Below are 14,813 nucleotides of genomic sequence, written 5' to 3'. Positions count from 1 at the left end.
CATGAGAACATATCGGGCCCAATACATTTTTGAAATATCATGCAAAATGTCGTTTTTGGCCCCATCTCTCAATGGTGAAGATTCACTTCAAAAATAAAGAATTCTCGTATCCAGATGTGGATTTGGATCGTCACCAAAACCGAATCAATTCGTCCTTGCCACACACCCAACATCTCCGCCAAGTTTCGTCCGAATCCGTCAACAACTTTTTGAAATATCCTGTTATGTATTGGTTTAGCCCGATCTCTCAATGGTGAAAAATCACTTTAAAAATTCCAGTAGCCGGATCAGGATCCAGATCTTCACCAAAATTTAATCAGTTTCTCCTTGTCACACACTGAACCTGTCGACAAAATTTTATCTGAATCCGTCCACAACTTTTTGAGATATCCGACAGACAGACAGACAGACAGACAGACAGACAGACAAACAAGAAAAAATGTCATGCAGAGCACTTGCAAAATCCACCCCCTTCTCGAAAGGTTTCCATGGATACATCAAATTGTCCATTTCATCTATATATTACTAAAACCCTCATCTTGTAAGTGTGTATACATATATATATATATATATATATATATATATATATATATATATATATGTATGTATGTTCCTGAAATACAGCCAAGACAGTGCACGCTAGCACAACAATTTTAGGGCCACCTTTCTCACCATTCTCCTGCGGTGTGCAGTATCAAGTTTCGTTCAAATCGTGCAACGAAAAACATTATTAAACAATCAATTCCCGATTCAGTCAAGTTTTGGTATGATGATGCATAAAGCGCAAGGACAAACCATGGAGAATGTGTTTGTATTCCTCGAGAAACCGGTTGGCCGAACAATGACTCCTGTGGTAAATGCTCAAATTTTCTTCAAGTTAAAGTTTGACCACTAAATAATATTAAAATTTTGTCTTTTTTTATTTTTTTCATCAACCGCTGTCACAACGGGAACCCAACGGGTTCACGGTTCATCTAGTTAAGATTAAAATTGACAATCTTCATCAGATCTCAGGTCGATCGGATGAAAATGATTATTTTTCGGATTAAAATTGATGATTTTCGAAGTTTCACCTTGAGTTGACCTTTGACCATTTGATCTCTAAAATGGTTGGTTTCCCAATTCAGTGATGGACCATGAAATTGCTGTTTAATTTTCAAGTCAATCGGGTGAAAATTGACAATTTTTTCAGATAAAAATTGATGATTTTAGAAGTATGACCTTTGACCTTTTGACCTCAAAAACAGTTGGTTTCCCAATCCAGTGATGCAATGTGCAAATCTTGTTCAAATTTTCAACTCAATCGGATGAAAAATGATGATGATAGAAATTTGACCTAAAGATGACCTTTCCCTTTCACCTCAAAATCAACAGGCTTCTCAGTTGTGACTACCTCAACAACTTGGTAAAGTTTCGTGATGATCGGTTTAGAATTGTAACCTGTAGGCGATTGACAGATAAACAGACAGACAGACAGACAGAATAACAAAATCGACTGACCAATATACTTGAAAAATCTTCGATTTTGCAAGTAACAAACAGACAGAGAGTGGTGAAAACAGAACCTCCTCCTCCTTCGGTGGTGGAGGTAACAAGTAGTCAAGCATTTTGATACACATGGTACCGCCAATGCCGTATTTCACCTGAACATCCGAAAGGAAAAATGCGTGCCCAGAAACGGTCTCAATTTGCATCAGATCAGAAGCTAAATGGTGTCTGAATTTGTCTGCTAGAATTACTTGGTGTTATTATTGGGTGAAACTCACGAGAACCAGCAACACCCAAGAGTGCCACCCATCCAACCATGTGTTATGTCTTTGCCTCCCTATTCCCCATTAATCTTCTTTGTCGGTGTGTGAACCTGCTGCCCCTATTTCACTTATTTATTCCATGAGCCGACCTTTCTCAATAGACGTGACAATACCAGTGACGATGTATTTCCCGCTCGTGAGTCCTTGAAAGACGACAATTGTGAAACCATTCGACCTTACCTGTATGCCTACCTTTGCACCATACTGCTGGACCAAACTATTCTGAGAGGCAGTGATAATGTGGCGTCAAATTTCATGATAATTTATTGCCATATTTCAGGTCTTTTGTGGCTTTCATTGCATTTGGCCAGGGTGCTGGTGGGGTTATAATTGCAATGTCAAATTTCCTTGTTTTTCCGTCTCCATCTATTTGTCCCTCGGCCTTGCTGTTGGCTCCCCCACACTCTCTTTCTGCTGTTCCTTTTATTCTGTTGCGTCCAGATACATTCAGTGTTCTAGCTCTTTTATGAGCCTTCTCTCTGTATCCAATGTTTTTTTTGTATGTATGCAATAGTCCATTCACTGAAGTGCTGTTTTGACACTGACAATGACGGGAAGTCAAGCGGCAGTGACGCCACAGGTGTCACAAATGAAACAGAGATCACCAAGCCTTAATATCGTGTGTGACCACCTTATACTTTGATGCATGCCTGCAGTCTTTGAGACATTCACGGACATGACGTCTCACTAGGGCTTGGTGGATGGTTGCGTCCAGTTGCCCTGCAAGGCCTGTAACAACTTGGCAACATTCTTGGGTGGACTGAGTCGATATCAAATACGACAACCCAGCTCGTCCTACAAGTGTTGATTGGGGTTCATGCCTGGCAATCTGGCAGGACAGTCTCACACCTGAACATTGTTATCATGAAGGAATGCCTGTGTGACCTTGGCTGTGTGGATCCAACCATTGTTGTGCAAAACGATACCTGTGCATCAGGATCTGGCCTTGATAAGGTTGATGGCACCGTAGACGATATGTGGCAATATGTCTGCAGACATTCCTACAGTTCATGGCTCATTGCCTATTTCTCTACAACAACGAGTCTCATAGCAGAGCAAGCTTAAATTAACAGTGGGGTTGCGGGGCAGCAATTGAGCATAACTGGAAAGGGAGGAAAAGAGAGACGGTGGGGGAGGGGACTCTAAAATCAAGTTAGATGGTTTGGTTAGGAAAGGTTAATGGAAAGATAATGGATATATATATATATATATATATATATATATATATATATATACATACACACATGTATCTATCTATCTCTCTCTCTCTCTCTCTCTCTCTCTCTCTCTCTCTCTCTCTCTCTCTCTCTCTCTCTCTCTCTCTCTCTCTCTCTCTCTCTCTCTCTCTCTCTCTCTCTCTCTCTCTCTCTCTCTCTCTCTCTCTCTTTCTCACACTCTCTCTCACACTCTCTCACTCTCTCTCTCACACTCTCTCACTCTCTCTCTCACACTCTCTCCATCTCTCCATCTCTCCATCTCTCCATCTCTCCCTCCCTCCTTCTCCCCCTCTCTCTGTCGCTCCATCTCTCTCTCCCCATCTCTCTCTCTCTCTCTCTCTCTCTCTCTCTCTCTCTCTCTCTCTCTCTCTCTCTCTCTCTCTCTCTCCATCTCTCCATCTCTCCATCTCTCCATCTCTCCATCTCTCCATCTCTCTCTCTCTCCATCTCTCTCTCTCCATCTCTCTCTCTCTCTCTCTCTCTCTCTCTCTCTCTCTCTCTCTCTCTCTCTCTCTCTCTCTCTCTCTCTCTCTCTCTCTCTCTCTCTCTCTCTCTCTCTCTCTCTCTCTCTCTCTCGCAGACTGTGGCTGCTGGTTGCATCATTGGTTGCGACACGGCTATGCTGCTGATGCAGTGTCCCCCTTACCAGTACACTGGTGCTCATTTTGCCGACCTCGGAAGGATGACAGGCTGAGTCAACCTCCTGGTGTATATTAATTCAGCGGCCAATGGGGCTTGAACTCAGGACCCAAGGATCCCAAGCAACCACCCTAACCACTAAGCCAACACCAGGCTTTACATGCATATCAACAGCCATTGACAATTCTTGCTTTGTCGATTTTTTTTTCCATTTAAACAGGAAGTGCATGTGACTGTTCATCTTTTTTATTTATTAATTTATTTCTTAGTTGCCTCTAAAGTGAAATCCAACTCAAGTTACCGGTGTTCATTCAGGTTGGGCTCTTGGGAATCCAGATGATTTGGACAAGAGATGCAGAAGAAGCCCTTACTTATGCCCGCCAGGTGTGTAAAGTGAAACAGTGCGTGATCAAGATAAAGCTGGAAAGGTTTCTCAAAACAATTTTCACTTGCTCAAAGGAAACCTTTAAAGTTCAGACAATTGACACGAAAATAGAACTCGTACAATTGGCATATTCTGCTTCGAAGGAAAACTCTGTCATAATGTTTGAGGCAAAGGAATCGGATCAGCTTCTCTGTGACATTTTCTTTTCTTTTCTTTCTATTCCCTGCAGGACCGACAAATTATGGCACAGACAAACTGTGCCTTCTTGGATTTGCTAAACCAACTGATTTCTATGACGACACGAGACCTTTCACCTGTTGAACGTGTCAAATGTGAGACTCTCATCACTATCCACGTCCATCAGCGAGATATATTCGATGAACTGGTGGGGCCCGTTTGTTTGTTTTTGCTGTTGTTGATTTACATCGAGGTTTTATTTTAGACTCACCTTCAATAAGCTCGATAATTATCATTAAAACATTGATCTTAGTAAATCCGAGTCATCGTTTATTTTTATTTTATTTTTGCAGTGTCGAGCACATGTCCGCAGTCCGAAGGATTTTGAGTGGCTCAAGCGGTGCCGGATATACTTCAAAGAGGACGTTGACCACACGGTGATCAGCATAACGGATGTCGACTTCACCTACCAGAATGAGTTCCTGGGATGCACTGATCGTCTAGTCATTACACCTCTGACAGACAGGTGATGGTTGTTTCAGATTTGTGAGAATGGTGAGAATACAGATGAGTATCGCCTCTGGTACTCGTAAATGTACAATTCAAAGTGAGAGTTGAGACACATTTGCAAACTTTCTCTTTTCCCAGGTGTTACATAACTCTTGCCCAAGCCTTGAAAATGAACCTAGGAGGAGCTCCTGCAGGTCCAGCTGGAACAGGAAAAACTGAAACAATCAAGGACATGGGTCGCTGCCTTGGTAAATACGTTGTCGTCTTCAATTGTTCAGACCAGATGGACTTCCGGGGACTTGGACGCATCTTCAAAGGTATTTATTATCTTTTCAAATTTTTGTATTGACCTAAGTGACATTGTGGAGCTTGCACATAAATCACATGCAGACCAAAGACATTATTAGATGCAAATGTGAATTACAAAGACATTCGTAGACAATGGACAAATTCCTCCAGCATATCGGATTTGGTGATGCTCGTTATAAGCATCATGAGTCATTGGTTCAGATGACAAAACAGGCCAACCCTAATGCATTGATATTTCTGGTGGATGGTCATCTTGGTCATCTTCACGATCAAATGTAAACATTTCAATGACGTGTTGTTTTTATTGCTTTTCATCATTAATTTGTTCTTTGCGAGTTGTTTTGTATCTCCTTGTATGTGAAGTAGTTGTGTTTGTATGCTGAATTCAGTTGCATTGGAGTACTGGATTTACGATGCAACACTCGCGCGATATTTGGCTTCGGGTCTTAACATTTCAAGTCCCAGTTGTACCAAATTTTTCACCAGGCAGGTTGATTCAGCCTTTCCTCCTTCCTTGGTTGGCAAAATGAGAACCAGCTTGCTGGGAGTCAGCCTGTCGAGTAGCCTGTGTTGGAGTGGTGACCATGCTGGATTGTGCCCCTTAGCCAATGTAACTGCCTCAGTAGCCGTATATGCCTGACGGTGCGAGGAGGATCATCCACCCACGTGTGTTAGGGCATATGACACAGATGTGATAAGGCATAGCACTTTCCTTTTGATATTGATCGGACAGTGCTACATTTATTATGCCTTGGGTTTCACCCTAGGGCTGGCACAATCTGGTTCATGGGGTTGCTTTGATGAGTTCAACCGCATCGAGTTGCCGGTGCTGTCCGTGGCAGCACAACAAATCGCCGTGGTCCTGGCTTGCAAGAGAGAGCGCTGTGCACGCTTTGTTTTCACAGATGGTGACACTGTAAACATGAATCCTGAGTTTGGTGTCTTTATTACCATGGTAAGTCAGTTAATGCTCAAAAAAATGAGATTGCTTCCAGGCCAAGATGAGTGGAATTATTCCACTGACACGTGAAAGACTTTTGCTCCTGACCACTAATTGATGAGTTTTATAAAACGTGCACACTCTTTAAGTACTAAAACAAAGTATTTGTTCCTTAGAACCCAGGCTATGCTGGAAGACAGGAGCTGCCTGAGAACCTCAAAGTAAACTTCCGCTCAGTGGCCATGATGGTTCCTGATCGGCAAATCATTATCCGTGTGAAGCTCGCCAGCTGTGGCTTTGTTGACAATGTGTCACTAGCACAAAAGTTCTTCACTCTCTATAAACTTTGTGAAGAGCAGCTGTCTAAGCAGGTTTGTGTTTTCATACTTGGTCATCAAAATACAATCGCAAACAAAGACATGGAGTTCATAAAATATCGATCCAACATCAGAACACTCATGGTAACAAAATACATTACAATGAGCAACACTGTTGTTGGACAACGCAATCTTAACAAACCAATTTCAATTACATATAACGAGCAACAAATTAATTTTTAAATAATCATTAAAATCTATTGAGCCATTATAGCTGAGAAATTATGTAAACTCTCGATTCAATGGCCAGTTTATGAAGTGCTACAATGGCCAAGCTCGAGGTGATCCGTTTCAGGTCAAGTGTAGCATTTCCATAACTAGCAATATCTGCTCACTCCGGGAGAGAAATATGGTGTCGGTGAATCGCTCGCACTGTAATGTCTATCATTGTTTTCCCACCCTCAATGTGCCTCCTCCCTCTGGCAGGGTCAGTTGATTAACCACTTTCGAATATGCACGTGTACAGGTGAAAATTGCAAGTCATTTCCCTACCCTCGTGGTAGGGGGGAAGTGAGGGGGAGGGGATTTATTTTGTACCCATGACCTGACCCTGGGTCCCCCAGCACATTTGCAAACTTTGAGTGAAATTGGCCGAGCAGTTTTAGATTCTACAGAAGTCAGACATATATAGTTACACAAGCCGGTAGGCGACATGGCTGCTCGCTCTAGATGGAAAGCTGGCCGACGCGACTAGCCGATATTCATGTACATGCTATAAATCAATTTAGCACAATAAATATGATTATCACAGCCCTCTTAGTTGGCGCCCAGAAACCCGCCTTGTGAAATTTCAGGCATGTTTACAAAGAGACTCTAACAAATGGCAGCCCTGGTAATTCCATTTATCTATTCGCTAAAGATTTTATTTTTTTATATGATTCTGTAAGACATTCTCCTTGGGCACAAAAAAAACAGGTCTCTCGGAGGTCCAGTTTCGGAGGTATTGATTTTTTTGTACAGTCCACAATAAGTGTACGATGTACGATAAAGTATTTTCTGTTGCAAAGCAACGGAGGTGTGCATAGCAACCATTCATTTTTGTGTACATGCGAGCCACATTGTACACATTTCACCCAAGTTTTATCAAAATCAGACTCTTTCCCTTAGAGATATTCGCAATGAACCGTTTCTGAAATGTTCGACACGTACTCGCCCAAAACCTATCTCCTCCTACAAATATTTTTTGTTAGGGCTGCAAATTGGCATGAAAGGAGCAAGATAGATTGTGCACAGAACTCTAAGCTTCGATTTTTCGATTAATTTTTTTGATTTTTTTTCGATTTTTTGACCGCTTTAAAGGGCCGTTGCTATGCCGTTGCTTGGGCCCGGGGTCCCATATTCGAAAGCACACAATTCCCAGAAATATTGGTCCTACCTACCAAATTTCATTGGAATCGGTTGAGTGGTTTAGCCCCTCGGCTTGACTAAAGTTTCGCAGACAGACAGACAGATGGAAATGTCCAGATTATGGGTGCTCTAAGAGCAGCCAATAAAGAGAATTTCGAAATTATAGTATGATTATTGAATTTGTATACCAGACTCAGTGGCGTAAGGCGTAATGGTTAGAGTGTCTGGTCAGAGTCTGGGAAGCTGGCAGTTCAAGCCCTGACCAAGTCATACCAATGACTTTAAAAAAAACAGTACATGCCTCTTCCTTGCTTGATGCTCTGCATTTCAAAGGGTAGAGCACCGACAAGCAATGCTGGGAAAGCAACGGCAAACCACCCAGTATAACCCTTGTCAAGAAACTGTTTCACCAGCACCAACGCTGTGTAAAGAGTGTTATACAGGTCTTTAACTTGTCGGGTGATGCCGTGTATGTTGCACTTGTACTTTTGAATGTGAGGAGGCACGTTTTAGTTTTCATATTCAGAGTTGGTGTGGGGGGGTGGAGTGAAGGGGGTGGTGAAAGTGAGGTCCGGGGAGGGGTTGGGAGGAGGGATTGCTTAAACAGAACCACATAATTTTTTCAATGTCCGAGAGTTTCCAGCCAGTGTCACTATTTCCCCAGCGTTGGGTGATTTTTTCCTGATGCCAGCGGTGCAGAAGTCGTGCTTTTATTTTAACTGAAACATTTTGAAAAGCACAAAAAACATTATTTGATTTGTGCTCTTGGTCACATTGCTATAAATTCAATGAGATTTTCAGATGTATTTGACTTAAAAAAAAAAAACACAAACAACAAAGATTGGGAAATAACCTTTATCTGTGAGCCATTGGGCCTGAAGGTATTCATGTGTGCAAAACATCTGGTGCTTTGTTTGAGCTTGACGATTAGAGACCATGCAGAGACGATTACGGTGTTTCCCATTTACACTAATGGTTCTGAACAACCTCCCACTGTCTTTCCTTTCAAAAAGGTTTGGACAAAGAAAGTACCTCCATAACATTAAACGACATCTTACTTTATTTTTCTTCTTGCTACCTTCTGTAAACCAACACCTGATTGAGCTTTTATTGTATCATCTTGGCTACCTTGGTATGAAAAGTGCAGTGTAATAGCATCTGTGTTGTTGTTGTTGTTGTTGTTGTTGTTGTTGTGATGATCACATTTTAAATCTAGTAAAGCTTCACCACTATGGAAAAAACAACTCTTTAAAAAAAAAAAATTCTTAATCTAAAAGGAGTATCTATATTTTTTGTTGTTCTTTTCATTCTCGGCAACGATGTTATCCCGGCGTCATGATGTGATTGAAAATGTTTGAATTTTTCAATAATGGCATTCCTTCCATTAACTATGCTATCCCTTAGGTCCATTATGACTTTGGACTACGGAACATTTTGTCTGTGTTACGAACACTGGGCACAGCCAAGCGGGCCAACCCTCAAGATGCAGAAACAACCATCGTCATGCGCATTCTTCGTGACATGAATCTCTCCAAACTTGTAGGCCACATCATTTTTGGGAATTTTCTATTTTAAAAAGTTATTTTTCTCTTCATTGCTTCTTGACTTTTCTTTATTTACTTGTGTTTTTTTTTTTAATTGCCCTGAACAGATTGATGAAGATGAGCCTTTATTCCTTAACCTGATTGAAGACCTTTTCCCCAAAACTCAACTGGACAAAGTTGGTTATCCCCAACTGGAAGCAGCTATCGATGAAAAGGTTTGGGAGATGTCGAACATTTTTTTTGAACCTGTAATCATGCTGCAATAATGGTGTTTTTGAGTTGTAACTCTCACATGTTCGTCAGGTTCTGTGTTTTATTTTTTTTTGTCTGTAATTACCTCCACCACCAAAAGTGAACATTTGTTTGTCTTGTTTGTCTGTCAGCAGGATATCTCAAAAAGTTATAGACGGATTCAGATGAAACTTGGTGCACAGGTTGGGTGGGTGACAGAGTCAAATTGTTTTAAATTTTGGTGAAGATTCAGATCCGGATCCGGATCCGAGTACTATAATTTTTTAAGCAATTTTTCACCATTGAGAGATAGAGCCAAAACAATTTAGAGCACGATATCTCAAATAGGTAGGGACGGATTCAGACAAAACTTGGTGAACAGGTTGGGTTGGTGACAGCAACAAATTGATTCGATTTTGGTGAAGATCCAAATCTGGATAGGAGAGTTTTGAGATTTTTGAAGTGATTCTTCACCATTGAGAGATAGGGTGAAAAACGATATATGGCATTATATTTCAAAACGCTGTGGACAGATTATAACAAAACTTGGTAGATGAGTTGGAGAGGTGACAAGAACAAGTCGACTAGATTTTTGTTAATGTCTGGATGCAGATCCGGTCTATCAGTGGGATACAAAATGTATAATGTTCAACCTGGCAGAGGTATGCACTCCAACGAGTGCTGTTTTAGTTTCATGTATGAAATGCTGAGCTTCTCTGCCATTATAAACACTCCTACTCCGTTTGCTGGATACTTCAGTACAACTATGTCACAACCTAAGGGTGCCTTATCACATTGAGAATAAAGTATAATTGTTGCTGTAAGTAGGAAAGGTACCTTTGACTGTGTATGGTGTACATAACAAATTGCTCACAGAATTGAAAGCATGTCATAAATAATGGTTGCACCCATCTTCTATACAGTGGGATTCCATTATAAAGAATGGTTGTTATAATGGATGTCATTACAATGAATGGCCCTTTGGTGAACAGTCCTGTTTTTATGAAAGAATTTCAATTCGATATAATGAATAGTGAAATGTCAAATATTTGCCTGAGTAAAGGTGCACCGATAAGTAAAAATGTCTTTGTCCTGCTTGTGATAATACGTGCGAGCTCTTAAATGAGCTTTAGAACTTAAAAAAAATGTTTAACTGTTTGTATGGTTTGCAATTAAATTTCGTTGGTACAAGGCCTGTACTCCTTATGTGGCAGATGGAAGCTGCGGGGCTGGTTAGCCACCCACCGTGGAAGCTGAAGGTGGTGCAGTTGTATGAAACACAGCTTGTGCGACACGGCATGATGGTGCTTGGTCCTAGTGGTGCAGGGAAGACCACTTGCATCCATACATTATTGAAAGCTATGACTGGTGGGTATTGTGACAAACAGTGTGTAAAGAGAAACGATTGTAGACCATGGAGTTAAAAAGGAGATTTGCTCAGCTGTCCTTGAAGATTTTCTTTTCATTATACTGTGCTGTGAGGTTGCGTTCCATTAAAATGCCAAAGTTTCATGAATTTTCTTGCCGGAATTTCCTGCAACCAGCACGTGGAATGCCCCATCGTGAAATGCGCATGAATCCGAAGGCAATCACAGCTGCTCAGATGTTTGGACGTCTGGACGTAGCGACCAACGACTGGACCGATGGGATATTCTCTACCCTATGGCGCAAAACTCTTCGCACTAAGAAAGGTGGGCCATCCTCGTGGGGTTACTTGCATCAAAATGACTTCCCAATTGTAGTGTTGTATCTTATAATGCCTTGTGTCACTTTTGATCTTTGACAATGCAATGGCACTCAACAACAATTGGATTATTTGAAAAGGTCAAGGGAAGCAGCAGGGAATTAGAGGCCAACAATTTACCTTTGATCTTAAGAAAGGTCTTTGAAAGTGTTGTTATGGACTTTGGGATTATGTGGAAGCAAGTGTGACAGATTATTTTCTTAATATGGGTATTCTGCACCAGTTAGACAAGGTAAAGGTACACTGATGTCGACTAATGTCTGGAAACAAAACACTCAAGCAGTCAGGAATAATAAATATTCGGAAACTATAATTTTAGGTTGCTTCAGAATGAGTATCATATTTATTTCAGGGGATATAATGCTATAATTGTACAGAGGTCTAGATAGGCCACATCTATTAATATTGTATTCAATTTCAGTTGATGTTTTGTTTTTAAAACGAAAGGGTTTGGTGCATATATCCATTAAAATAGAAGAAAGAACTAGTCTTACTTGTGAAGGCTAGTGTCTATCTGCATCGGCAGACAGATACTACAACAGATCGAACCATGGCATTCATAGAACACGATACCCCACATAACACAGTGTTCAGGTATACACTTCAATTTTAATAAAATAATGATTTTAAAGATTGTTTTAAAAAATGTAGAAGTTTAGCACTGCTAAAGCATTCTTATACACCACCCTTATACACTATAATAAGACGACGTTGAGTCACAGTTTAGGACATGGAGGATTTATTGATCACCATAGAACGCAGCTTGAAACGGCATCACACATTGCCATATCGGCGGCCTCTTCCTTACCCCGATACTGCACCCTCTCACATGCCATGCCCGCTTTCCAGGGGCTGCACTTGACTCTCCTATTATATACACCACCCGATAGAACACGTCCAAATACTGCAAAACTGGAGGTTCTTGGAGGTATTATGAAGGCGATTTGTAGTCCACAGGATTCAAATATATAATTCAATTTGGATAAAGTTTTAAAGAGGTTTAAAGGTGTACATATAGATGAATTCTGGATTTTACCACCGTTTTACCCAGTATCTATTACCTCACCCTATCTAACACGTTGCATTCGTTCTTCGTGCCTGTTCTTTGTGTCCTTTATAACATCCTTTAAAACAATTAGTTTCTTGTTTGGAATGATTTTCTATTTTGTTTGACTGCAAGGCAGGCAGACAGAGTAAAAAAAATATTATCTTACTCCTCTCTGCACGTGTGAGAGTAAAAAATATTCTTACCCCTCTCTACACAGGTGAGTCAAAAAATTATCTCATTCCTCTCTGCGCAGTTGCGATCAGGACAAATTCAGAGACAAGGTACTGTAAAACGGCAGATTTGTCTTTCATTTCATGTTCCAATTTGTGTTCAAAAAAAAAACATTAAATTTAAATAAGTTGTTCCTTGATCATAAACTGATAAGATGGATGGACAGACATGAATCAATTGATTAACCCCATATTCACTTTGCACGTGCTGGGTAATGAACAGGACGTTCATCAAGGTATGCTAACCATCGTGGGAAGCAAATTAAGAGCTGACGTTTCAGGTGTTAACCCTTTATCGGAGAAAAAGAGTGCTTCATCCATTGTCCACACACTAAAAAGTTTGTCTGTTCAGTGTTGATTATATTTATGACCTGGAAGATGAGAAAAAATGTGTCGGACTTTTATATACTGAAAGTCCGATACAATTCTTAAAATGAATCGAACTGCAGGAGAGAATGTTTGGATCGTGCTTGATGGGCCGGTGGACGCCATCTGGATAGAGAACCTCAACTCTGTACTAGATGACAACAAAATGCTCACACTTGCCAATGGAGACCGCATTCCAATGGCTGCCAACTGCAAGATAATCTTTGAGCCGCACAATGTTGACAATGCATCTCCAGCCACTGTCTCGCGCAATGGGATGGTCTTCATGAGCTCGTCTGTGCTTGACTGGAAAGCCATTCTTGAGGTCAGATTCAGGTTGCTGTTTATTATTATTTTTTGATGAGGATAAATGATTTGTTTGTCATGTTCCTGCCTTATTCAGGAGAAATTAATTGCTTCAAATGTGGCTTTTGTCTCTTTTTCATTTTGATCCGTGTCTGTCATTATTGTGTCGTTATCATTACACGTGAAGGGTCGGCTCAAAGGATGCCCAATCAATGAAGTGCAGAAGTTGCGTAACTTGTACAAATCATCCTTCGTGGACATGTGGAAGTTCACCACACAGGCATTGGTACCTCGTATGGACACTTTTGAGGCCTTTACTATGTCCCAAAGTCTCACTCTACTTCAGGGTCTCATTCCAAGCAAGGTAATGAATGCATTGAGTTCTGAAAATTAACAGCAAAATATGTAGGAAGATGAAAGGATTTTGTTTTGAAATGGCAAAGGACACCGATAGTTGACCCTGTCCCATGGTTTTACCAGGACTTGGGAGGACAGATTGCACCGCAGCATCTGGGTCGGCTGTTTGTGTTTGCTCTACTTTGGAGTGTTGGAGCACTCTTGGAAACTGATGGAAGGGCGAAGCTTGAAGCCTGGAGTTACAAAAATGCATGCCTTGCTCCACTGTTACCAACTCTCCAGCCTGAAAATGATGATTCTGCATACAATTACTTCGTCAATTCAGATGGTACGATCAATGTTTGTTTGTTTTTAGCTTCTGTAACAAAACATTATGAATCTGCATGTTTGTATGTTTGGATTGTGGGTAGAAAATGAAGCAGACAGGGGTGTGTTGGACGCAGGCTCTTGGCAACACTGGTCAGAACGTGTGGAGAGCTTTGTGTACCCGACGAGATGCACATCTGACTTCACTTCTTTCCTTATTCCAAACATGGACAATGTTCGCACAGAATTCCTCATTCATACTGTGGCAAAGCAAGGCAAGGTACAGCTATCTGCTCTGCCACTATTGGCAAGCGACATACTCATGATTGACCGTGTGATGTGTGTATGCTAGCAGAAGAGTTAGAATAAATTGAGAAAAAGTAATTTGAAAAAGGAAGGGCAATGGAGAGGAGGAAAGGAAAATGCCATATAAGTAAGGGAAATGGAGGGAAAGGAGGATATATGGGACATTCGAAGGAGGAAATGAGAGGGGTCAAAAATTTCGCCATTTTGGTATAAGATGTGTAAATATCCAAATATATACACCTCTCAAATATGATGGAACCTGGAATCCGTGTGCCATACCAGCACTTGCTGCTCGGCTGCTCACCAACAAGGGGTGTCGACGACACATCTATCATATTTAAGCATCCATTGCACAGTTGATGAGATTTCTGAAATGTACCCAGGAAAGAAGATATTAAAACGAAAATGCAGTTTCCATTTTGTCTCAGTCTGGGGAAAATTACCCCAGAGACACTCCATGCTAATGATGGCAGGTGATCCAGAAATGTGTCGTGGATTGATTCCTTTCCCTGGGGGAGGGGGGGGAGTGCTCTTCCATTGCCACAGTGATTGGTTTAATTGACTTCAGGTTGACTGACACAGTGGAGATCAATGTTGTAGCTGACACTGCCACATCTTTAGGAGTGTACAGTTATGATTTCCTTTTATTTCCGCAGACTATGG

At 41.1% G+C, this 14,813-nt stretch overlaps 1 protein-coding gene across 1 annotated transcript in view; it reads left to right on the top strand.

The window, feature by feature from the left end:
• Positions 1–14,813, top strand: part of DNAH5 (dynein axonemal heavy chain 5) — a 254,698-nt gene that overhangs the window by 124,786 nt on the left and 115,099 nt on the right. Inside the window, exons 34-47 of the mRNA XM_085890337.1 lie at positions 3,983–4,051; positions 4,282–4,437; positions 4,583–4,755; positions 4,878–5,056; positions 5,816–6,003; positions 6,165–6,359; positions 9,117–9,251; positions 9,364–9,471; positions 10,702–10,855; positions 11,032–11,178; positions 12,959–13,200; positions 13,369–13,545; positions 13,662–13,866; positions 13,982–14,124. Of these exons, the coding sequence (XP_085746463.1) occupies positions 3,983–4,051; positions 4,282–4,437; positions 4,583–4,755; positions 4,878–5,056; positions 5,816–6,003; positions 6,165–6,359; positions 9,117–9,251; positions 9,364–9,471; positions 10,702–10,855; positions 11,032–11,178; positions 12,959–13,200; positions 13,369–13,545; positions 13,662–13,866; positions 13,982–14,124 (2,271 nt within the window). The remainder of the gene's footprint in view (positions 1–3,982; positions 4,052–4,281; positions 4,438–4,582; positions 4,756–4,877; positions 5,057–5,815; positions 6,004–6,164; positions 6,360–9,116; positions 9,252–9,363; positions 9,472–10,701; positions 10,856–11,031; positions 11,179–12,958; positions 13,201–13,368; positions 13,546–13,661; positions 13,867–13,981; positions 14,125–14,813) is intronic.

This window comes from Eptatretus burgeri, chromosome 7, assembly GCF_056783735.1.
Source record: "Eptatretus burgeri isolate ZD-2024b chromosome 7, Ebu_testis_v1, whole genome shotgun sequence".
Classification (NCBI taxonomy): Eukaryota; Metazoa; Chordata; class Myxini; order Myxiniformes; family Myxinidae; genus Eptatretus; species Eptatretus burgeri.
Note: the sequence above shows the minus strand (reverse complement) of the source record. Positions and strands in the feature narration are given on the sequence as shown.